The sequence below is a fragment of the Zalophus californianus genome, chromosome 12 (assembly GCF_009762305.2).
Source record: "Zalophus californianus isolate mZalCal1 chromosome 12, mZalCal1.pri.v2, whole genome shotgun sequence".
Classification (NCBI taxonomy): Eukaryota; Metazoa; Chordata; class Mammalia; order Carnivora; family Otariidae; genus Zalophus; species Zalophus californianus.
The window spans coordinates 43,449,039-43,474,916 of record NC_045606.1 but is presented as its reverse complement, the minus strand read 5'-3'; the positions used below and the strand labels follow the sequence as shown (position 1 = coordinate 43,474,916).

Sequence of the window (25,878 nt, the reverse complement as noted above, 5' to 3'; positions counted from 1 at the left end):
GATCACTTCCTTTGGCTTGCCTTTATGTATTCTTATGCGAGGACATAATACTTGGAGCTCCAAAAGCCATCGTGTGATCACGGAGAGACAAGCTTAATGCCAAAAGTAAACACACTGATAATTCCAGAAGACAAAATATCTTCTTTAAGTAGTCCTATAACCACCTAATCTTCTCAATTCTGAAATACAGGGTATGAAATCAAGTAGCTGGGTTTTCTGTTACTTGCAGTTAAAGCATCCTTACCAATACAACACTGACATCTTTCTTAAATTTCTTCTTCTCCTAGTTCTCAGCGTTTTCCTCATTTTATTGCTGTCTGTAGAACTCTGTTATCCTTTGATAACCTTATCTGGAGATGGCTCTGAAGAGCCTCAAATTCCACCTATTTTATGATGACTCTCCAATTTATATCTTCAGCACTGACATATATATCCATGCTTTAAGCTCATATACCCACTGCTACTTGATGCCTTCAGTGAACTTTTAATAGGCGCCTCAAACATACCATGCACAAAGCCAAATTCTTTATCTTTTTTTTATTTTTTATTTTTTTGGAGAGCTTGCATGCGGAGGGGAGGGTCAAGGGGGAAGAGGATCAAGGGAGAGGGGAAGACGAGAGAGAATCTTAAGCAGGTTCCACACCCAGCATGGAGCCCGACACGGGGCTCAGTCTCATGACCCTGAGATCATGACCTGAGCTGAAACCAAGAGTCAGACACTTAACCGACTGAGCCACCAAGGCACCCCTAAAAGCCAAATTCTTGATTCTTCTTTCTCAACCACTATCAACCCTCCCACCCCTGCAAAAGTTTTCTCTCTCTCTTGGTCTGCAATTCACCCAATTGCTCAAACCCAAACTCTAGGAGTCATTCCTTAATTTCACACACATGGCCTGCTGTCTATCACCAAGGGGTATCTAAAGTCTGTACAGTGTTTTCCATCTCCATCGTTACCATCTTAGTCCAGGATATCCTATTTCTTGCCTGGATTACTCCAACAGCTTCCTAATCAGACTTCTTGCTTCCACTTTATACTTGTAAAAACTATTTTCCGTAAAGACAGCCATCTCTGTAAGACACAGATGACATCACATCTCACCCTAGAACGAAGTCCTCCTTAAAAGCCCTGTATTTAGAGTAGAATCCAAACTCCTTGCCATGGCCTATAAAGTCTGATATCATCTGGTCCCTCTCACCTTTCTAGCTTCATCTGTACACTTTTCCAACTTGTTTACCTGGCTCCAAACATGCTCATCTTGCCTCTGATTTCTAGACAAACGGTGGTGTTTCCTCTGCATCTGATTCTGTATGCTTAGTTTACTTCTGTCATACAGGTCTTAGTCAATGAGTTCTCTAACTTTATGCACCAAACTAGCTGCTCCTTCGGCACTCAGATTCCCATATTTACCTATCAACCTGCCCTCACTCTGAACTGTAACATACTCTTAAGTATATCATACTTTCTATTCCCACTACTACAAAAGGTCTTCAAGACACCCTCATTCCTGATATGGACTCTTGCAACAGCCTTTTCCCTTATTTCCTATTTGCATCTTACCTATCCTTCTACTTTGTCTATATTGCAACAAAAAACAAGCATAAAACTCAAAATCAAATCATATTACTTAAATTTTTAAACCCTTCAATGGCTTCTCATTGCAAACAGAATATCCACCGTGGCCTACATAGTAATATGGAAGTCTTCCTGGTGCACGTGCACGTTGCACTCACTTGTACTGTAAGGGCCTCGCTCTTGTTCTCTACGCCTGGGCATTCTCTTTCCACAGATGAGTACCTAAGTGGCTCCTTCATACCATTCAGGTCTCAGCAGGAATGTCACCACGTTAGGAGAGGGACTCTCCTGACTACTTTGTCTAAGAAAGTGTGCTCCCACACACTTTGTATCCCTTTCCTGTGTTTTTTCTGCTACATCAAAATTTGAAATTACTTGTTAATGGTTTATTGTCTGTCTGTCCCTGTTGGAAATTAAGATCCAACAGGATAGATACGCTGTTTCTCCACTTCCTAGAACGGAACCTGGCACATAGTATGCACATTTGTAGATTAATCAACAAACAGAAAACATTTCTATCTTGTAAGTTTAAGTAATTCTTAGCATAACGATTATCATTTGTATTGAAATACTAAAATTGTAGTTAGAAAAGGAAGCAAAACTGATCATTTTTATTCTGGTTAGGTTTTGAGGTTAGTTTTTTTCCCATTTTGCAGGTAAGGAAACCAAGACTAAGAGGTCATGGGTGCCTTTCCCCAAATCACATTAATAGTAAGTGCCAAAGGAGGATTCAAATAGGTTTATCTGACACCAAAGCCTAGACATTGTCCACTGTGCGCATGTAGATGTCTTGGGCATGAACATCACACAGCTGTTTTTCAGTATAGGATCAATTCAGTTCACAGATTATGTATACACACACAATGTCGCCAACATTTTATTTAAAATCATATTGCTTCATTGCAGTCAATACTCATCATGAAAGACAGTTCCAGACAGGAACTTAGGAGACCTGAATTCTAATTCCAGCCCTACTATTAATTAGCCGCGGGATCCTGGGGATTCTTTCAGCAGCCTAAAAAGAACAAATGATCCATCCTCTAAGTGTAAGGTACTTCCTATCTCTAAAATCTTACAGCTCTTAGTAGAGAAGAGTGGTCTGGAAAAGACCATAGAAATCTGTTATAACATCTTGATATCTAATTTATCTCTTGAATGTGAACTGCTTATATATTGATTTGCTCTTCTTGGAAATATACACAGTGGAAAGTTTTCTTGCTTTGATCACTCTTGAAATTTAGGGAGGTAATTAAAAGAATATGGATACAGAATTTAGGGTTGTCTTGAATAATCTATATTGTTTTATTATCTACTGTTGATTTTCCTAATATTATCAATAGAAGTTCTCATTGTATTCTCTTATTGTTTGTAATGGTGTTTCAGTTGATTCTCTGGGTATATCTGGGTAAACACAAATAGGAATGGTTTTAACTCCTCTTTTACAATTTTACACTGTGTCTTTCTCTTGTCTAATTGTGTTGGCTAATATATCCAAAAAAAGATTAAATAATAGTGGTATATGTGTTACCACTTTGACTTTAGTTGGTATGTTTTAAGTGTAGGAAGCTAGTTTTTGAGCTAAATATTTGACTATTAAGAAACTTTAATATAAATATGTAAAATGTACTGTTGAAAGTAAACTGCAAGTTGTAGAAGATCCATAATATGCCATTCATATAAAATGTTAAAATATAAAAACATACCAGAGAATGATTAATATGGTCACATCTGGTAAAAAGAAAGGAAGGGGAAAGGGATGGGGAAGGAATACTCAAAGGGCTTCAGTAAGTGTTACAAGTTACAATTACTGTTATGTTTGCAACATTTTATAACATAATTTGATTTGCTAAAGAAACAGAGAGGTGTCTTTGACCAGGTGTCTGGTATAAAGAACATAAGCATGAGTTGAACACACTTTACATTTCAAGTGTATAAATTTCCTGACAGCAGGGATCAGCTCTGTTTGCTGTCCTCTCTACCCTCAACATACTGCATGTAGTAGGTATTCACTAAATAATTACTGAATAAACAAAAGAAGAGTAATTAGAAATGATTCCCTGTTTTTGCCACCAAAAATGGTTAAGCTGGTAAAAACTATGGGAGAAGTAGTTGTGTTGGAGTGATGAAGGATCAGGAAACAAGAATTATATTTAGGCAATATTAAGCTTAAGACAATCTTTAGGTATTCAATGGGAATGTCAGACAAATGTTTGGATATATGAATTTAGATCCTGGAAGAAGAATTAAGGGCTGGTGTTAGAAGTTTTGAAGTCCTCAACATATAGTTATAAGACTATTTGCAATCATCTAGGGAATAATATGTAAATTGAGAGGAAAAAGGCCTTAAGGACTAAGCCATGGTAATACAACTTGGGTGGAGGTGGAGAATTTAGCTAAGAAGACTGAGAAGGAGTTGCCAGTTTTGTAAGAAGAAAATTGGGGGATGATGGGGTCACAGAAGCCAAGTAAAGAAAATTTTTCAAGAAAGAGGGAATGGCCAGTAGATTGTCAAATCATATTGAGAGGTCAGATAAGATTCAAACAAAGGCATGACTACTGAATTTGACAAGAAAGAGACTGTAAGTGACCTTAACAAGAATCATTTCAGTGGAGTGGTAGGTATCAAAACCTAGTTGAAATAGTTTAAAGAGGGAATGAAACATGTCATTTTATACTTCATCCTTCCTCTTTAATTTCAAACATGGATGTAATGACTGGAGTTATAACAGCAATCTGTGAACCATGGTAGAAAGACCAAAAGAATCATGATAAAAATTACTTCTGATCGCCTGGGCTCCTGACAATACTATTTCTGGGCTTCTTGTTAAGCATTATATATCTTCTATATTAGTCAAACCTTTCCTGCAGCATAAAAATATCCTTCTAAAAACAATATGTGGTAAATTCTCCATCCTAGTATCTAAGACTTTCAATTTGAGTAAGAAACAAAATACAGCTGCAGCACTGATTTGCACAAAGTCCACTGCATTTACTGTAAATAAGAACATCTTTCAGCATCTCCTTTTAAGTTTGTATGTTCTAGTTATCCTCAAAATGACCACAGGAAGCTGAATGTATGTATGAAAGGGAAAAACTTTCAGAGATCTATAACTGCTTTTTTTTTTTAATATGCCTATATGTTACTTTATACACCCAACCATAAACAGTTAAATCAGAGTGATCTTCCCAACTTCAATTTAGTGTCTGAGAATTATCACTACATGACTATAGTAAGGAGGTATATAATATTTTGTACTGTTTCATTTTTATAAACATTTCTAATTTTGGAGGAAAAGGAAAATGAAGGTACTGAGTACAACTACTTAGAAGTTGTGTTGTAGTAGTCTGGAAATGGGCATAGTTGGAGAAAGGATAAGGTGAAAGATAGAGGCTCTGAAAGATTGGGAAGAGATATTAAAACATGTTTGCCAAAGAAAATTTAAATAAATGAAATTCTTCTTGAAAGAACTAAAATATTTTCTATCTGATATTCCTCTGGTATTAGTTTCTAAAATGAAGTCTTGAATCATAACAAAATTATTTGCTTTCAAAATTAATTTTATAATATTTAAATATTATAGGAATTTTCATGTTTTGACTGTAAAGCACTAGAAACTATGTCATGAAACATACTGTTATAAGTCTAGATTTTCCAATGAAACATTTTAAGATAATAGAATTTAATATTCATGATGAAGAATTTAGGTTCAACATATTCAAGAGCTTACTTGCCACCATTAAAATTTTTTAATATGAAATATGCTTTCATATTTTCCTAAGTTTGCTTTGTAATATAAGTTTAAAATATAGTAATATATAACATAAATAGAATGAAAATAGAAATAAAATAAAAAATCAAAAGGCTTATAGCATTCTATGACATTAATTTACTGTTTTTAATGAAACAGAATTATGGCACTGTTAATATATCTAATACATGTTACTTTTCAAATTTATTAGCATATTTCATAATGGTAAAAAAGCACATAATTATTTTATTAGAAAAACTGGTCTTTAAATAGTTTAAGTATATCACTGTAAAATATTGCAAAACTGCAATAAAACTGTGCTAATTGCTTTAGGACAATAGCAGTGTTAAAGCTGGATAAAATAAAATACTTCCATAAATTATAACAAGTGAATCAGCAACTTTTTATTATCATAAAAATAATTTGGAAATGCTAAATTCTTTCCAGCCCATACTGAAGAAACTGGAGAGACATTTTGGAGATTTGCTCATTTTCAGTCTATTTAAGTTTATAGCAGCGATAATGATATCATAGTGGTTTTTAAAATAATGTGAATTTTTCAGATATGAAGGCTTATGCACACAAGAATGCTATTTTCTTCTAGATCCTCAGTGAAATGGCTAATGAAATTTTTAAAATATGAGAACATATGCCCCTAACAGTACTGGCATCACAGAACACTCCTACTACATTCTAGAAATAGCAAGAATATTTGCCGGGACCCAACCAACCAGGTTAATTCCCTTGCTAGGGAAGCCCCCAGTACCTTGGGGGCTTTTCCCATCCCTTCCATCCCATTTGTCTATATTCTCTGATAGACTCTAAGCAAGCATCACAAGGACAGGGTTATATCCGGCCACGGATGCCACGGCACTCAGCAACGATTACTGGGCCTTACCCTTATAAAATGCTCAGTAAATATTTGTTAAACGAAGGCAAGATGAAAAGCTAAAAAGGGATATACCAATATGCTAACAGTGGTAACCTCTGAAAGGTAGGTTATGAGTTTTGTTTTCTTTATCCATTTTTCTGCATTTTCTGAATGATCTTAGTGAACATACTTATATAATAGAGCAAGATAATAATACATTTTAAAAATGCAGCTATTAAAGTAATCTGCCACGAAATTCATTACTAAACACACCATAGGTAAGCAGCAATATGAATGTATATTTATAGAGGATAATATGTGAAGTATTACATTATTAACATAAGAACTATTTCACTTTTTTTTTGCATTTTAGTGTTTTTTTTGGTTATTTGGTATAGTGAACATGTGACTACACCAAATCTTACTATTTTTCCCCCCATCAAACATAAGAGGACCTTCTTTAAGCTAGGTTTGTGATAGTGATAGGTTAAATTTGCTGTATTATTTTTAATAAAATACTGTACCCTTACTTTATTATATGGAAGATACATTTTCAAGAAGGAAAATGCTGATGTTATCTTGGTTATAAGCTTGCTGCTAAAATGATTTAGATAGTTTTCTCTTCCATACAGTATCAGTGTAAGGTCTTTCTTTTCAAGCAATGAATTATAGTGGATACTTCAAACCTATTTTATGTGTATCTCTTAGTTCAGAAAAATGAGAAAACATAAATATTTATTTTATATAAACAGAACACAAGATGGAGATAAAAAATGATCCATTATAGAGCAGTGAATAATTGCAATGTGTATCACTATAAGAATGGAAAAGGGCATCAAGTATTTCTACCAGCTTTAAATTTGAAGATACCTAAGGTTACTAAGAAAATGTAAATTTTGCAATTTCATGTGTTTGGGCTACGCATTTATGGCTCATGAATTCACACTGATAATAAATTTAACACTGTTGTCTATAGCACACTCTGTCAAAATACAATAAAACTATTGGCTTTGATTGAAAAGCATCTGTAAACAAAGTCTAAAAAATCCTAACGTGTAAAAATAAAAATGACCAGTGAAGTTTTTTAGGTAAGTTCTTACTTTTACTTTGCCATTTCTGATATCTAGATATTTAAAAGGTAGCCACAGAAATTTTTGTAGGCAAAAATTCTCATAGTCTGATAATTTGAGGAAAACATGCTAGTATTTTTTTTTTTTTCTTTCATGAAGCAGTATTTTTAAATTTTGGGAGACTACATGGTAAGGAGAAGGAAGTATCAATTAGGAACAGCAGTATCACTAAAAAAGTGATAAGTATAAGAACTTATAACAAGGTGATAATTATAAAAACTTATAGAAACAATTTCAAATGGGGTTAAAAAATGAAACACAAAAATACCTATTATCAGAGACTCACTACACTGATGCAAAATGAAGCTGATAATTTCAAAGAATAAAATTTGTACACAGATTAAACTTCTCTGTAGGAACCATATATCAAATCATGCTCTTGATGAAACTCAGACTACTATATACCACAGTGCAAGAAAAAATTTTAAATAACTTATTTTACATCAAAATGATAAGAAAATATTTTTTTTGTCTATATATGCCAAACAATAAGCCGAATTAGATAATCACAGAAGTTATACAATATTTGGGGAATGTATAGGCACTGTAAGAGATTTAACCACAAACGTCCATAAAGGGACACTGATCATCAGTACTATACAGGGCAAAGACTGATGGACTTAGAAAGTCAAAGTCCTTAGCTGGGCCCTGCTAATCATATGGGTCTTTGACAATTCATTCTTAAATACAGAGATAACCTTGAAGGAGATGAGGTCTAAGAGCATTTGACCAGTTGACTGCAAAGCCAATTCTAGATTTAAATTCAAAGATTCCAACTATTTTAAATGAATGAGAAGTTTATTATTATGAATAGAACTCAAGGTGACGCTGGTATTTTCTTCAAATAACCTTGGGGAACCAATTCTCTTCCTGGGTAAATGCTTTTTAATTCTAACCAACTGAATTTTTAAGGCAGACATTACTTACGGAGGACTTTACTTATCCTGAGCACATTTGCAGTATCTATTGACCTGTTATTAGCAATAATTTAATAGCATGTGTGAAAAATAACAATAGCTTGAATTAAAACTTGAGATGCCTAGAAAATACAATATTCATATAACCCTTTGTTGAAAAAATTGTGAAATAGTACTGTGTTATAATTCCGTATTAACCCAGAAAAAAGGAATCTATACCCAGATTTGTACGTGATACTATTTTTCTCAAGGAATCTTTCTGACAGTAACAATTATGTAAAGAACTACTGTAAGTTTTTAGGCATTCCTACCTTTGAGTTATGAAAAGTCAAACACAGATGCAACAAAATAGCTTGGCTTTGCTCACAAATAGGATAAACAAAAGATTATTGTAATAGTACAATACATCATATCCTATAGAAAATTTTACCCAACTCTCATCAATTCTAGAAACATTTACTATTATCTTTTGCAACCTACTATAACTTTTGGTATGTAATAATAATCAAAATGATACATATTACCATTTATGGAGGATTTAATGGGCCAGGAATTGTGCTAGGCATTCTACATATGCTATTCTTTGATCCTCAGAAATGCCTATTAAGTAAGTTTACTGATGATGACATTGAAACTCAGAAGGGTTAAGGAATTTGCCCAGAGTGTCACAACTACTAAGTGGAGGAGTAGATATTCAAATCCAGGTCTGACTGACCATAAACCTGACACTCCTCAGGCATGTTTCACTTAATTTCAATTTTGTAGAAATAGACATTTATTACCTCACAGATAATAAATATAACAGAAAACATATCGGCTTCCTGACAGTTTCATGACAAGACTGACCATACATCAAAGATGTTTCCCAGGAATTAAATATTTCTCAATGTTGGTAAATAGTTGAAAACAATTTCAGATAATGCCAAACTTTGCAACCTACTGCCATTCTACTGGCATGAAGCCTATCATTTAATCATAAGGTATAGAAATTTCAATCCTATGATATAAAGCTCTTTAAATCCTAACATTTGAACCTTTTTGTTTGAACTTCTAGTTTCTTTAAATATTTCTACATAAGATATTCTTGTAGTTTGTGTATCATATGGTGAGAAAAAAATTATAAATCTATAGATAATCACTGCTGAGCAATGAGAGATCAAAACATGAAAGCTTAAAAAAACTGTCTACAAAATTTGGAATGTAAGCAAAATATTACTTCGTCCTAAGTTTTATTTGCTTCTGTATCTGTATTCATATGCCTAGACACATAGCAAAAATATACTGACCTATATATCAGTCTGGACGTACTAGAACAGCAGTTCTAGTCTAAACAAAATGTGGGTTTAGTGACTTCTGAAAAATTTGGTTTTAATAGTAAAATTTAAGAGAAAAAAATAAGGGTATATCATACATACTAAGGAAAGGAAGGTAAGTTTTTTTGTTTTAGTGTTGAGTGTGTATGTGTATACACGGTGTGTGTACAAAGGGTCTTGGAAATGGCTCTGTAGGGGATCAGTGTGTAGGGATACATGTAGAATATGTAGGAACATCTCTAGGGATGTAAATAGGGGTATAAAAAGATTGGTGTACAGAGGTATGTGTAGAATCAGTATAAAAATGTGTTTAGGGACATATATAGCGATCTGTATAGAATGGTATGTAGAAATGGGTAGAGAATTGTGGGTCTTCAAATAACTGGCCTCAGGGGCCAGGTCACCCCCATACCAGACAGGAATCCAGAAGTCAATGCCATTATTATATGAACTTGCTGATCATAATGATGCATTATTATTAGTACATTAGTTTTAATAGTACATTACTTCGTATCCTATGAAAAATTTTACTCAACTCTCATTTCCAGAAACATTTACTATACCTTTGTATACCTTCTGTAACTTTTGGTATCTTTTAAGGTACCTTAATTACGTTTTGTAATTTTTCATTTTTTGTAATTTCATTTCTTTCAGAAACAAAGCTAAATGCTTGGTATGTTCCATACGTTTGCCTTTCAACATTTTTAAATTACTTACACTTCAGGGTTAATGTAAAATATATACATTCTTCATTTAAATATAATACAACTTTGTAAAATTCTTTAAGTTTGATTTCAAGCTAAAGGCTGATGATTTCTATTTGTCTTTATCGATTTATTTGAAAGAGAGAAACAGAGAGAGAGAGAGCACATGCACACTCGAGCTGGAGGAAGAAGGAAAGAGAATCTGAAGCAGACTCTGCACTGAGCCCACCACTGGGCTCGATGTCAGCTCAAGGTGATGACCTGAGCTGAAACCAAGAGCCGGCTGCTCAACCTACTGAGCCACCCAGGCACCCTTCTATTTGTCTTTAATTTCCTGTCAATATGAAGTTCATGAGACTGTGACAATTAGTTAACTTGATTATGCTCTCTTACCTGGGTCAATAGGTAAAACTACTTAAATGGAGAACAGAACTTCTAAAATGAATATTCCTATATGCAAATGGTACTAAGTCATGTATTAAATATCCTCCAAATGGTAGAAGAAATGAGTATCCATTGAAATAAACACAATGATTCTAAAAGGTTAAATACAGATAAATGCCTTATATTTGATAACAGAAACAACAGATTTAAACGTTTTCTCTTAATAGGTCACTTATTTTAAAATTTAATAAATCAGTTCTGTGCTAGGGACAAATTTTGTTTTAAATTATTTTGAAACCAGCTCCTTTCTATTGTTAAATGCAGTGCAACTGGAAGAACATATATTAAAAGCTGTTCACTGGTAAAACAAATTTTATCTTATATAAATGTATATATGAAAACAATTTTTTTTGCAGACAATCCTACTCCCTGAAACTTCTGTAATAAGAATATCTCCAAGGCCTTTGTTTTTATTAGATTTTTAAAACTCATACTGGGGAAAAAATAAAATATTTGCTCTAAAAACACCATCTTCCCAAAGCTATAAAAACAAGAAAAATAGAACAACCATATGTTTGCGTTTGGTTACATTACTTGGGTTCCAAAATCACTTGTTACAATGGCTTCAAATTCACTTAAAAGGGAGTGCAATTTTTAAAAGTAAAGTTTTTATATTATATGGTTCAAGTCCAGAAGTTTAAATTTTAGTGACTGTGAACCAAATGAGAATGGAGCTGAATAAAATTAAAAAAAAAGAAAAGTCTTCAGGCCATAAACATAAGAAAACAATAAAAAAATATACTATTCTCAGTCTTAGAGTGCTTGTCTCTCAATCTTTTTTCTCAAGATAGTTAATGGAAATACAGATGTGAGATGAATTTTAGAAATTAAACTACTGTACAGTATTGAGTGTAATATATATAGTTTATATGGTAAAACATTTGTTATTGTCATACTTCATTCTGCCAAATATTTGCTTGCTTGGCTCCACAAAACAATGGTTTCTATACTTTCTACAATATCAAATACCCGGTACTGTTAGTTTTTTTTTTTTTTTTTTAAGACTTATTTACTTAAGTAATCTCTACATTCAACATGGGGCTTGAACTCAATCCCAAGATCAAGAGTTGTATGCTCTATTGACTGAGCCAGCCAGGCATTCCTACTTAAACTTCTAAAGCACTGATAAGTCCTTAGTTCCTCAGTTTACATGCCTATCCTAGAGGAAGAATTCTGTCTTGCTCCCATTTTTAAGTAATCAAGACAAAATGTCTTACTAGTTTTTTAATCATAGCACAGTAATGGCCAGCACAAAGGCATTAATGTTTGTAAATGATAGAGTCATAAATCATACCCTAGAATTATATAAAAGAATAATATGCATACAAACTAGAAGGATTATAGTAAATACAAAGGCCAGATCATTTGAAAGACTTCAAACAATATAAAAAGGACTCCTACTGAAATTTATAGATTTATTAAGACTGATGTTTCAATCTCTAAGTAGATATTTACGATTCTGTCTCCAACAATCACAAAATGATCTAGTACTTTATGGATATTTGTGGATTACTAGAATTTATGGATTATCATCTCAAATGAAATTTCAAATAAAACTGATAACTGATGTCACAAGTGAATCTACTTTTTCTTAATTTATTATACCCATTGTGTGCAGGGCACAAAACTGGCTTTGCATAAAAATAATCTGAATAATTACTATATAATATTAAGGGAAGGAGCAGGGTAACAGTTCTTTATGCTAGTGTTTCTCAACGGTTTTATTAGTATCCCGCAGAGAGTCTTCTTAGAATTTTTTTCCCTAACTGCCTCCCCATGAAATTTTAATGCCACAGATATACTGTATATCTGTTTATGTGCTGTATGTATAGCTAGCTGTACTTTATATAAAAGGAGTTAAGCTTTAGGCTTAAAAAGAGCTTAACTTTTTATCTGCTACGAGGTTATGAATGATTAAATATAAATTTTTATCATTTTGTAATTTAACAGAAGTTAAAAATTAAGTTATTAACATGTAACTTAACTGTGTAACTATAACTGCTGAGTAATTTATTTATATAAATTATATGCCAAAAAAATCTTATTAAAAAATGGGTAGAGGACCTGAATAGACATTTTGCCAAAGACTTACAGATAGCCAACAGATTCATGAAAAGATGCTCAACATCACTGATCCCATCAAAATCAAAACCATAATGAGATATCACTTTACACCTGTCAGAATGGCTAAAATAAAAAAGACAAGCACTGACAAATATATGGAGAAAAAGGAACTCTCATGCATTATTGGTGGGAATGTAACCTGTACAGCCACTACAAAAAACAGTATGGAGATTCCTCAAAAAACTAAAAATAGACTTTTTTTAATTTACCCAAAGGAAAAAAAAAACAAAAACACTGATTCAAAAAGACATATGTACCCCTGTGTTTACTGCATCGTTTACAATAGTGAAAATATGGAAGCAACCTAGGTGTCCATCAACAGATGAATGGATAAGGAAGATATGATATACACACACAAGGGAATATTAAAAAGTATGAAAAGTATGAGATCTTGTCATTTGTGACAACATGGACAGACCTACAGAATACTATGCTTAGTGAAACAAGTCAGACCTAGAAAGACAAATACCATAAATTTCACTTATATGTGGAATTTAAAAAAAATACAAATGCATAAACAAACAATAAGCAGAACCAGACCTATAAATACAGAGAATAAACTGATGGTTGCCAGATGGGAGGGGAGTGGGATAATGGGCAAAATGGATGAAGGGGATTGGGAGATAACAGGCTCTCAGTTATGGAATGAATAAGTCACGGGGACAAAAGGCACAACATAAGGAATAGTCAATGGTACTGCAATAGCATTGTATGGTGCCAGATGCAGCTACACTTGTGATGAGCAAAACATAATGCATACTCTTGTCAAATCACGATGTTGTACACCTGAAACTAATGTAACATTGTGTCAACTATACTTTATAAAACATTACAAGATTTAAAAATTAAAATGTTGTTACATATAAACATGTAAGAAAATTCTTTTACATGTAACAATGTAAAATCAAGTCTTAAGTCATTCAAACTATTATATTTCCAGCAAAAGTAACCAAAAAAATTAAGTAGGTCTTAAAATTTTAGTGAACTTTAGGTTTCACTTGATAAGAGAAAATAACTAGCTGCTAAATAATCATTCATATATTGTTAGTATGTTCTCATTTCAGCAACTGATATAATTAATGATGGATTAAATAATTTTTGTAATATTAGATAATCTATTCATTCTCAAAGCCTGTTATACACAAAAGCACTGAAGATCAAGCATAAACAACATCCACAAGACAGCCAATAGCAGCCAACAGGCACATGTAGCCACTTTGTGTGAAATAACTTCAAGATCAAGCAACTGATGGAATGTCATGTGATCATAACCATCTGTTTCATTGTTTTGTATTAGTGATCATTATACATTTTGTATATTTTTTCATGAATCTTAACGACAGTACTACTTGTGTGATACCCAAGAAAACCTGAAAGAAATTAAATATTAAGAGTAAGATTTTATCAGAAAAGGTTGAACAGTGGAGGGTCACAAACCCTCTTTCTTACTCCTGTGAGAACCAATTTTTGCCCCCTTGGAGCAACATTGCCCCTACTGAGAATGCATGGCATATGTCATATTAAGATTTTTAAAAATACACATAGAAAAAATAACAAAATGCAAGCAATGGTTATTCCCTGAATGATTTTTATTTTCATCTTTATATATTATTCTATAATAAGCACATACTGCTTTATAATTTTCAAAAGAGTAATTAAAATAATTATGGCCATGTTTATTATGGGCAGAATTAGATTAACCACAATCTTTGTCTTAATACAAGTTATCTAGACAAGCTTCACTGAAGAAACCACAGAATATGAGAGTACAGTCTCATATATCTAAACCTATGTTCATATACATTTACTGACATTTTAAGCTTAGATAGCCAAAACATTTGCAATGTACAAGTGTGATACACGGTTAAGGATGATAAATGCTCTTCTCAAAGTTTCATCATTTTGGGGCGCCTGGGTGGCTCAGTCAGTTACGGGTCTGCCTTCAGCTCAGGTCATGATCCCAGGGTCCTGAGATGGAGTACCGAGTCAGGCTCCCTGCTCAGCAGGGAGTCTGTTTCTCCCTCTCCACCTGCCCCTCCCCCTGTTCATGCTCTCTCTTGCTCTCTCTAATAAATCTTAAAAAAATTTTTCATCATTTTCTAGGATCCTATAATAATAGCATATGACAAAAGACATGCTCATCCTCCATGTCCTTTTTTTTTAAAAGGGTAAAAGTTATTACCATGCAAAGGATTTAAATATAAAAAAGAAAAATGTAATCCATTTTTACTCATGAATGCTGACATGAAATTTCTGAAAATCTGGCCTCATTCATAGTACAAAATACTTTACTATGGTAGTTATATTATTTGTGGGTCAAAAAATGTTCAAATAAAGAGAGAAAAACAGCCCACAAAGGCCAAAAGCCTATGGATTCTTTTTGAGCCCAAATAAAACTGAAGAGTTCTAATTCCTTTCAGCTTCCAACTTAAAAAAGATTAAATGCTGACAGAACTAGTTAGCAGCAGCACTGTCACCACGGCCTACAGTACATTTGTACTTGTGGCAGTCACAGCCGCTGCCAACTGTACCCAGCCTCTCACTAACCTTAATATAGATGTGATGAAAAATGAAGGACCTTAAAATACAAGAAATACAAATAGAACTGAGTTTACGAACACAGGACAAGAAGTTAGGTCTGAAATGAGATGATGAAAAATTTAAACCGTTGTCAACAATGCTACTTATGTGAGGCAAAGCTTACCAATTATTATTTCTGCCATTCTGCTCCCACCTATGTTTTTTAATACCAGTTGACTTTAACAAAACAAGTGTGAATGTATCATAAGTTAACTTTATTAGTTTTCAAATATCATCCTTTACCCTGGTTGGCTAGCTAAAAATTATGCAAGCTATAAATTAGCTTTAAACAAGCTCTGAATCAGGTTAGAACTCGTTTTCGAATTAAAGAGCCTTCAGTATATTACAAGTTGCTGTCATTTTATTACCTCAATCAATTCTGTGTGGCCTGAGGTGGAAGAAAATGAATGCTGTCTTCATTTGCAATGGGTTTATCTCTTAAAGCAGGCTCTGGAAACAACCACAGCAATGAATTGAAAGCTAAAGTTACATTTAACATTACCAATGCAGGAAATTGTGCTCCTTAACAAAGTTGGACTTGAAATGGAAAAAAAGACATTTCTTTACCATGAAAAATATACAAAATATTAACACTTGCTTAAACTTAAATTTTTATGGAGTATTTTAAAAATTATAGTTATAGCCAACATTCTATTAAAATAATTTTAGATGGTCCTCAAATGAAAACAAGGGATGTGCTACTCTCAGTGTTTTGGAAATAGAAATATATATATTTCATATATATATATGAAAAAATATATATTTCATCTTTAAGATGAAGAACACAGAACACTGAGAACATCTAAGAAAATATATATATTTCATATATACATATGAAAAATATATATTTCATCTTTATCGTAGTGAAAACCATTTCTTTTCTTTTTCTTGTGCACATGCAACTAAATGCAAGAGTGAATCAGGTACTGGTCAGGCTCACTGACATTGTTATCAGACTCTAAAACACAGATAAAATAGCCCCCAAAAGCCCTGATGAGTAGGTATTATTATTGTCTCCATTTTAAAATGAGGAAATGAGGCAGAGATATTAAGTCACATATCCAAATTTATACACTTACCTAGACAATATGATTTTGAGTCTGTTCTTGAAGCAGACTATTTGACTAAGATTACAGGAACACTGAGAACATCTAAGAGACTAATTTCTCAGGAAACACTGTGCCAGAAGAAGTAATGAGGGACACTGATGACAGAATAAAATCAAGTTTACAGGCCTTAGAAGGTTATGTGAAGAAAGTGAAGAAAGAGGTGGGTTCTAGGGCCAATACACAAAGAAATCAAGATAATTATGTGCAAGTGTTCATATAATGCAAGAATTAGTCTTTTGACAAAGCTTACTTAAAAAGGACTTGTGTTTTTCTCCCTAATCATTCACTGTATATTGTTACAGTTTGAGTTGACTTATGTTTTTGCAAATTTAGGTATATACATTTTAGCACTAAACTTATTTTTAATCACTGAACAGACTTAATGACAACATATGATAATTTCTGAAGTGCTCAGTGATAGATTAACAGCAACTAGCACTAACCTGGTCATAACTCTGCCATTAACTAGCTGTGTAACCCTAATGTGAACCTGAGGTTAACAAATGTACCACATTAATGCAAGATGTTAATAACAGGGCAGGAATGAGGGGGCATATGGGAACTCTCTATACTTGCCACTGAGTTTTTCTGTAAAACCTAAAACTGCTCCGAAAAAAATTATTTAAAACAAAAAAATTCAAAAACATATTAGCAACTGTTACATGACTTTTCAAACTATTATGCAGTTTCCTCCATAGAAATCGTACACACACTTTTTCTCTCCAAGGATTCCCCTATGCTGCTTCAAATACCAGAAAGGCCTCTGAAGTGTGATAGCACATGGTAGCATTATATTTCCCTGGCTTCTTAAAGGTAGGTTTATGTAATTTGTGGAAGGTAAACTGAAATGATATGTGTCAGCTTCCAAAAGCCATTCTGCAATTTGCCATATTTCCTGCTACAGTGCCAAGGACCATATATGTTAAAATAAAACTATGATTAGCTTGGGTCCCCAAGTTACTATGATGTGCAAAGTAGCTCTGCCAATCTGTAATGACATGTTACTTGTATGAGAGTTCAACTTGTATTAATCCGCTAAAAATTTGGGATTTGGGGGTGTATGTTGCATAACTTAGCCTAGCCTCACTTATATTCTTATCAAATCCTACTTAGTTTTCATAATTCCATTCAAATGATGTATTATCCACCAATTTCTTTTTGATTTTTGGAGCTGAAAGTAAACTAATGTTCTTAGTCTCTAAATTCCCAGAGTAACTTCTCTATACCTTCTAATGGCATTTAACACTTTCAATCTTGTATTATGATTATATGCATACATGTCTTATCTATCCTAATAGCATGTTGTTGTTTTTTTTAAGATTTTTTATTTATTTATTTGACAGAGAGGGAGAGACAACGAGAGAGGGAACATAAGCAGGGGGGAGTGGGAGAGGGAGAAGCAGGCTTCCCACTGAGCAGGGAGCCCAGTGTGGGGCTCGATCCCAGGACCCCGTGTCATGACCTGAGCCGAAGGCAGATGTTTAACTACTGAGCCACCCAGGCGCCCCAGAACATTAAGTTTTTTAAGGGCCAGATTCATGTCTGATTTCTTTTTCAAAGATTTTATTTGAGAGAGAGCATGAGCAAGAGTGAGCGAGAGGGTGAGAATGAGCAAGAGAGCACAAGGTGTGGTGGCGGGGGGGGGGGGGGGGGGGGGAAGGCAGAGGGAAAAAAGAGAAGCAGACCTCCAGGGAGCCTGACATGGGGCTCCATCCCAGGACTCTCAAATCATGATCTGAGCTTAAGGCAGACGGAGCCACCCAGGCAGCCCAATGTCTGATTATCTTAGTATATCTCAAGCACCTAGCACAGTGTGTAGCATATCTTTTGAGTATGATACAGATTTTCATTCAATAAAATCAGGTTATTGTTGCAGACATATTGGTAGGGCCATCAAGAGAAAGAAAATACCAGTGTAAGTATTTCTTCTTAATTTATGTACAAAAAATATGAAATGGACATTTTCTTTCAAATTAGTTTTACCCTCTTAGACAACCCTGGTGTTCTTCATTCTGGAGGAAACAATTTCTTTTTAATTTAAAACTGTATCTCTATTCCAAAGAAATATACTACAAATAATCAACAGGTACTCATAAATGTTAACAGAAATGCTGAGGGAACTAGACAGGAATAGCAACTATTCCTAAGAAAAGGTATTATTTTAAAAAATTTGCTGAAGATATTTTCTTATGTCTCTTACTCTAGGTCTTTTATGCATATCTGGGTCATGGCTGGAAGAAATTTATGTTTCAGACATCATTTGTTTTTTCAACAAATAGCCTTGGGCATCTAGGGCAAAAAGTAGACCCTGCACTACTTCTACTGCCATTCAGCAAAATAAAACTTTAAAAAATAATTTTAATAACTAATAGGAAATAAGCTAGCAGTGAAGAACTACTAGAAGCAATTTTAAATCTATCTTAGAAAAAATTATATATAACACTGAGACTCCTTGTCTTCAAGAAAGTAGGAAAGAAATACTCTCTGCCATACATGTTTGTAATCTAGCTGGTAAAAAGAACTTAGACATAAAAAGATGAATAAGAATACAAAGAAACATCTATTAAATACCAAATGAACAGTCTAGCAAAGAAATGAAAAAGAAATTCAGTCTCGTCCTAAAGATTATAGAAAAACTGGAACTTAAGCTGAACAATTAATTTAAAAAATACACTCATACTTAGAGAGAGAGGAGTGAAGCAGGAAGGGAAGAGGGAGAGAGGGAGACAGAGCTATTTGGAGTATTGTATTAGTATGGAGGCAGATTACAGATGGCCCGGAAGTCAGGGATGAAACCCTCATGTCTGTCCTACAGTATGGACAACGGAGAACTCCTTCCTGGAGTTTTCTAACCTAGAAAGACATGTGAAAAATGGTCTTTCAAAAAGAGTGATTTGGAAAAGATTGCAGAATGACTTAATGAGAACAGAAACCTAGATTCTGAAGAGAAAGGTGATTTGGGGAATAAAGAACAAAAGGAAACATTTTCTCCCCTTTGGAGACAGGAAGTAAGAGACTAAGGTAGGGAAAGTAACCAAGTTTGAGTTAGGAAAAGTATGAAGGACTATGTCAGGTTGAGAGGAGATACGACGGGGATATGGGCCCTTTTCCTCAATGATGTTAAGAGACAGAGTCATCTTAAAAAAATGAGGTGCTGGACATAAAACTGAGACTTGAGATATGTGGCAAAGATTTGATATAGCTGCTATAAGAAATTTGATAAGGAGCTCACATGTGAACCTAAGTTCATAAATTCCTCCAGTTATTTCTGGCCAGAAAAAAAAAACAAAAGCAAACAAACAAAAATCAGTTACGATGAAACAGTACAATGGATCCAGAGAAAGCTGGGGAATTATAATAGAGGGCTCTAATTTTTTTTTTTTTTTAAGATTTTATTTATTTGACACAGAGAGAGACACAGCGAGAGAGGAAACACAGCAGGGGGAGTGGGAGAGGGAGAAGCAGGCTTCCCATTGAGCAGGGAGCCTGATGTGGGGCTCGATCCCAGGACCCTGGGATCATGACCTGAGCCAAAGGCAGACACTTAACAACTGAGCCACCCAGGTACCCTGGCTCTAATGTTTTTTTGAAAGTGTAATACTAAGTGCCAAAAAAATAGTTTAGTAAGGGGAAGAGGAATAAAATCAGAAGGAAGATAAGGGCCTAGGGGTCTTGAAGTTGAGGAACTAGAAGAATGAAGTAGAAAAACTAAGAAAAAGATCATGATTTGAGTCATGGTGACAGGGTATTTGACATACATTAAAGGATTCATGGGATGGGTGAAATTTTCTCTATCATAAACAGTTTGAAATTTCATTTTTGTAAAGATATGCACTGATAAAATATTTAATACTTACGTCCAAGTCTCATACACATAACACTGGTCTGGCAACTCATCACAGAAGCCTGAAGACAGCACAGGCGAGACGAGAGAGCAGGGATTTCTTTAGAAGGAGCAGTTTCCCATGTATGAGACGGATTTTCTGAAAACATACTCAGAGAGTTTGCCCCCAGGAGTCTGAGGGTCACAGAGACTGAATGGTGACGCATGTCTGTCTTGCCGTAGTGGCAGAGCAGCGGAGAAAAAAGATCAGGGCCACACATGGAATGACTGCTTTTCTGAGCCTGCAGGGCAGGGGTGTGTGTGTATGCGCTTATCTTAGGAATGATAATGAGATGTGAAAGAGAGCCAGATTCTGGTTATCTAGGAAGGGATTTAGCCAGAGGACAGCCTGGTGGGAATAAGGTGATACCAAGGAAAGAGGAAACAAAAAGAACTTAAGTTCTAAAAATGAGTTGTAAGTAAGGAGAAGGCACCATCTCTCACTCACATCAAAGGAACTGCAGGTAGACAAGCCATAACAATGAGAGATCACCAAAAACCCACAAAAGAAAGCAGGGAAAAGAATCAAAGTCCAGTATGGCCCCCATCAAACTATAGCTTTTCCAGTTTGAAGCAGACCTTGGCTGGGGAGAGGAGAAGCTTTGAACTTGTTGAGAGGATGAAGCCTTGATATTAAACTAGACTGAATTTTTTATATTAAAAAAAAGACTATTAATACCTTAAGTAGACTGGAAACGCCATGAGGTATGTCCTAGAGTCACTAGAGAAAAGAAGATCCAACACAGCTTGTTTAAAGGCACTAGGAAGAAAGAATTAAGTTGCTTTCTGTTTGTGTCTTGTCTTAAATTTTTTAAAGACTTTTATTTATTTATTTGTCAGAGACCAAGAGAGAGCACAAGCAGGGGAAGCGGCAGGCAGAGGGAGAAACAGGCTCCTGCTGAGCAAGGAGCCCAATGCAGGTCTCGATCCTAGGACCCTGGGATCATGACCTGAGCCGACAGCAGCAGCCGAACTGACTGACGCACCCAGGTGTCCCTGTTTGTACCTTGTCTTAAATTCAAGAACAAAATTTATTTATGTCTGAATAAAAATGAAAGACTAGTATTTTAAAAATAGGAATCTGGATAGTCTTTAAAGCATTTAATATGGAGAACAGGTAAGACCACTTCTATTGTCTTATATACTCTTTACTTAAAATTAATTTGAAGAGTTTTTATTTAAAGGTGTCAATTGCAGACTGTAGGATTTTTTTTTTCAAATTGCTATGAGTAAAAAATAATAATATTAATTTAAAAAGCAACTAACTATATTTGATCCTATTAGAGAGGTTCCTATCCTAGGGAAAGTTTTTACTGATAAAAGACCACAAATACATAGAGTATTCATTATACCTTAGGGGGAAAATGAGGATGGAAGAAAGAGTAGGGGAGAAAAAACTGGGGCATTTTGGAACAGCTAAATCATAAAGTTTACCTCACTGCAAAAATTAGACTCATGAGTAGTAGACCTGCGAGCACTCAAAAAAAAAGGGGGGGGGGAATAAAATGGTACTTAATATAGTCATTATGCTGCAAACAGGTTAAAGCTTCCACGTTGTCATTAAATGTCACAGGGAAAAAGATAAACAAAAGATAGTGTCTAAGTTATACAGCACTTCACCTTCTTGTAAAAGAGGAGTATGTTTGGGCCCCTGGGTGGCTCAGATGGTTGGGCGTCTGCCTTCGGCTCAGGTCATGATCGCAGGGTACTGGGATTGAGTCCCGCGTCGGGCTCCCTGCTCCTTGGGAGCCTGCTTCTCCCTCTGCTTCTCTCTCTCCCTCTCTCCCCCACCCCTCTGTCTCTCATGAATAAATAAATAAAATCTTAAAAAATAAATAAATAAAATCTTTTAAAAAAAAGAGGAGAATGTTCTCTGAAAATACCTATTTCATTCACAATCCTAAAATGAATTGAAGTAAGGAAAAATAAGTGATAAGTAAATTTAATGACTGGATACTAGAATACATTTTAAACTGAATTATTAAGTAATGATTTTTGTTTTGTGGGATATATGTTGAAACGGCTGCATTAAAAAAAGGGAATAATGCTGAAATACCTTATATTCATGACTTGCTTTAAGCTATCTATCTGTGCTTTGGAAACTGATTCACAAATATCTGGTAATGTTAATCTAGAAATCTGATCTAGAAACAGAATTTACACTATACTATATATAATGTAATGTCTTTGAAAGTTGAGAAAATAGTGTAGTCCCTTAGGAACACAAAAGTGAACTGATAAAAATGCACTGATGCAGCCTGAACTTTTCAAAGTGATTCTTAAAAATTGTAACCTCTATATGCATACTTTAAAGAGTTTTCAAGCCAGCGAACCAGATAATCATTTGTAGCCATTATCGAAGGTACATTTAACAAAAAACCAACTTAACTTCCATGAAGATATAACACTACAACATAAACCTTTAAGAAACCTTCAGAGAAAACATTAAAATAAATTGCATCTTAGGTGACCAGAGTTTAAATTTAGCATATGAATATAGTTCAGAGGAAAAAAAGAGAACAATATATTAATGCAAAAAAAAAACTTGTAGAAGTCTGAAATCACAAAAGAACATAGATGGCTGTGCTAGGTCACAGGTAGAAATACAGCAGAACAACACAATTACACATATGGATCTTTATCTGCCAAGTGGGGGGGTGGGAGATATTTTTTAACTATAAATTAGGTAATAATTTCATACTCTCTAGCTGACAAAAAAATTAACAAAGAATCCAAATGAGTCTAAATTGCATTATAATTAGTATTTGATCCACTTATAAGGTATTGTTTTTGAATAAGAGGAATTTTTTCTGTAAAAGAATGCTGATATTTTAAAAAAAATATATAAAACCTTCCAGTTTGTACACAAAGTGGCTGACACTGCACAAATCCTAACATTCTTAAACTATCTTTGCAAAGAAACTAAATGTGGCTGCTTTTACTTTCTTTTCATAGTACAGATTTTCAAACTTCACAATGACAAATATTAAGATACGATATTTGATTCAGCAAAAATATAGTACTTAGTGCCTAATGAAAAAATTCACTTTTAGATCCCTTTCCCTCACCTCCCTCCAAGTACAATAGATTAGATTCTGCTGGGTCTATATAAATCATCCATATTGTGAAGTGGTAACTCCCTTAACAAAGGTAATCATTTCGTTCACTTATTATGAAGAAAGGGCCTTGAGAAGTTACAGTCTATATTCTACACCTTACAGTAGGACCATCTTTAATTAATTCATCTGTTTTAAGAATTACCTCTAGGCTTTATTCATTATGCTATTCACTAGAAAACACCAAAACAGATCCTACTTAATAATAAAGGTATTTTTCCTTTTCCTATTACAGTGGTGTTTATTTATAACACAAAATTATCTGAGTTTCTACATTATGAAAATTTACAATGACTTCAGGACAAAATCTAATTTGAGAATCACATGCAACAAGGAATAGAAAATACCTATTTCAATATAGGAAAGCAAGTTTCTAAAACACAGACTCCAGAATCAGGCAGATCAGGGTCTGAATCACGGTTATACCACTTGGATGTGTAATCCTTCTCTGAACCTCACTTTTTTCCCCACACAAAGGAGATAAAAACAGTAACTACCTTAAAGACTGTGGTGAGGAGTAAATGAGATGATATGTTTTATGTGCTTAAATAATGCTAGGCATGTAGAGGTACTCAATAAATGTTAACTGCTATTATTATTTCTAAAATTATACTTTCTTATATTAAAGATGCTCAGTGTTTTGATCCAGAAATTACCCCAAGAGTATATCTGTGCAAAGAAATATACAGTACTAAAAAATCTGGTTAAAAAAAATCTGGTTAGAAAAAAGTATCTAACATCATGGAAAATGGTCACATACACCGTTACATTTTAAAAAAACCCATTATATGACAGAATATATAATATGATTGAATTTTTAAAGAATAGGTTGTGGTAGGATATACTACTGAAATGTGAGCGGAAATGTGATGCCTATAGGTACTATAATTGCAGGTAATTTTCAAGATTTTATTTATTTATTTAAGAGAGAGAGCACAAGTGGGGGGTGGAGAGGGAGAAGCAGACTCCGCACTGAGCAGGAAGTCTGATTTCCGGGGCTCGATCCCAGGACCCTGGGGTCATAACCTGAGCCGAAGGCAGATGCTTAACAACTGAGCCACCCAGGTGCCCCTGTAGGTAATTCTAAAGATTTTTCTTTATGTTTTTTAAAATTTTCCAAATATTCTATAATGACCATGTAATTTGTAAGAAATTAAAAAAAACCACAATGTATGTAATTTCTTTTCTGATTCCAATTTTCTCCAGAAAAGCTGAGTCAGAGAAAATTAAAAAATAAAAAGACAAGCATACATTTTTTTAAAGCAAGATTTTATATGAAGGATGTTAATTATATTAAAAACTGCTATTTTGAATTATTACTCTCTAGCTTTAAAGTTAAAGAAAACTCAAAGTCTGACACCTCAATTATAGCATATTTAAGCATATGTCCAGAACAATATTCCACTTGGAGATCAAGTTGATAAGAATTCTCCTACTTAGATAAATTGCTATTTAAACTTTGTAGTAATTCTTTTTTGTTTTTTTCCCCAACTTTATTGAGATATAATTGACATATAACACTGTGTACATTTTAAGGTGTGCAACGTGTTGATCTGATACACATATACTGCAAAATGATTACCACTACTGTGTTAGTTAACACATCCCCATCACATCACATAATTACCATCTCTTTTTTTGTGATGAAAACACTTAAGATCTACTTTCTTAGCAACTTTCGAGTATATAATACAGTATTGTTAACTATGTTACAATGCTGTTCATTAGATCACCAGAACTTATTCTGCGTTCCAAGTGATTACACCATTTTACATCTTCACCCAAAACTCACTTGCTCCTCCTTCCTGTTAGAAGTTGCTACTGTAATTTTTTTTAGTTTTTCCTCAGTAGACTACTAGATAGTGGAAATGGCCAACTAAAATTTGGTGAATTTATCACTAAATTATGTCTTAATTATTAGGCAAAGAGTAATATTCAATTTTTTTCAAAGGATAATATTTTAGAAGGCAGAAAGTCTCTCTTGATGAACATTAACTCAGAAAAAGTAGATGGACTGGGGCACCTGCATGGCTCAGTTGGTTAAGCGTCTGCCTCTGCCTCAGGTCATGATCCCGGGGTCCTGGGAGCGTGCTTCTACCCCTCCCTGCCATTCCCCCTGCTTGTGTGCTTTCTCTCTCTTTCTCTGTGTGTCAAATAAATAAATTAATCTAAGAGAAAGAAAGAAAGGAAAGAAAGAAAAGAAGAGAAAAGAAAATAAAAAAGAAAAATAAAGAAAGAAAGAAAAAAGAAAGAAAGAAAGAAAGAAAGAAAGAAAGAAAGAAAGAAAGAAAGAAAGAAAGAAAAAGAAAGAAAAAGAAAAAGAAAAGAGGAAGAGGGAGGAGGGGGAGGGAGGGGAGGAGAGAGG

At 34.1% G+C, this 25,878-nt stretch overlaps 1 protein-coding gene across 8 annotated transcripts in view; it reads right to left on the bottom strand.

Annotated features, from left to right (window-relative positions):
• PHF14 (PHD finger protein 14) overlaps window positions 1–25,878 on the bottom strand; it is a 225,257-nt gene that overhangs the window by 43,818 nt on the left and 155,561 nt on the right. Inside the window, exon 18 of one of the 8 annotated variants that reach the window (XM_027573362.2) lies at window positions 15,774–15,855. The exons of 6 other annotated variants lie outside the window; for them this stretch is intronic. In XM_027573362.2, coding sequence (XP_027429163.1) covers window positions 15,844–15,855 — 12 coding nt within the window. In that variant the 3' untranslated portion in view covers window positions 15,774–15,843. Of the gene's footprint in view, window positions 1–15,773; window positions 15,856–25,878 lie in introns of those variants that run through there. One more of the 8 variants, XM_027573360.2, reaches the window with a different exon arrangement.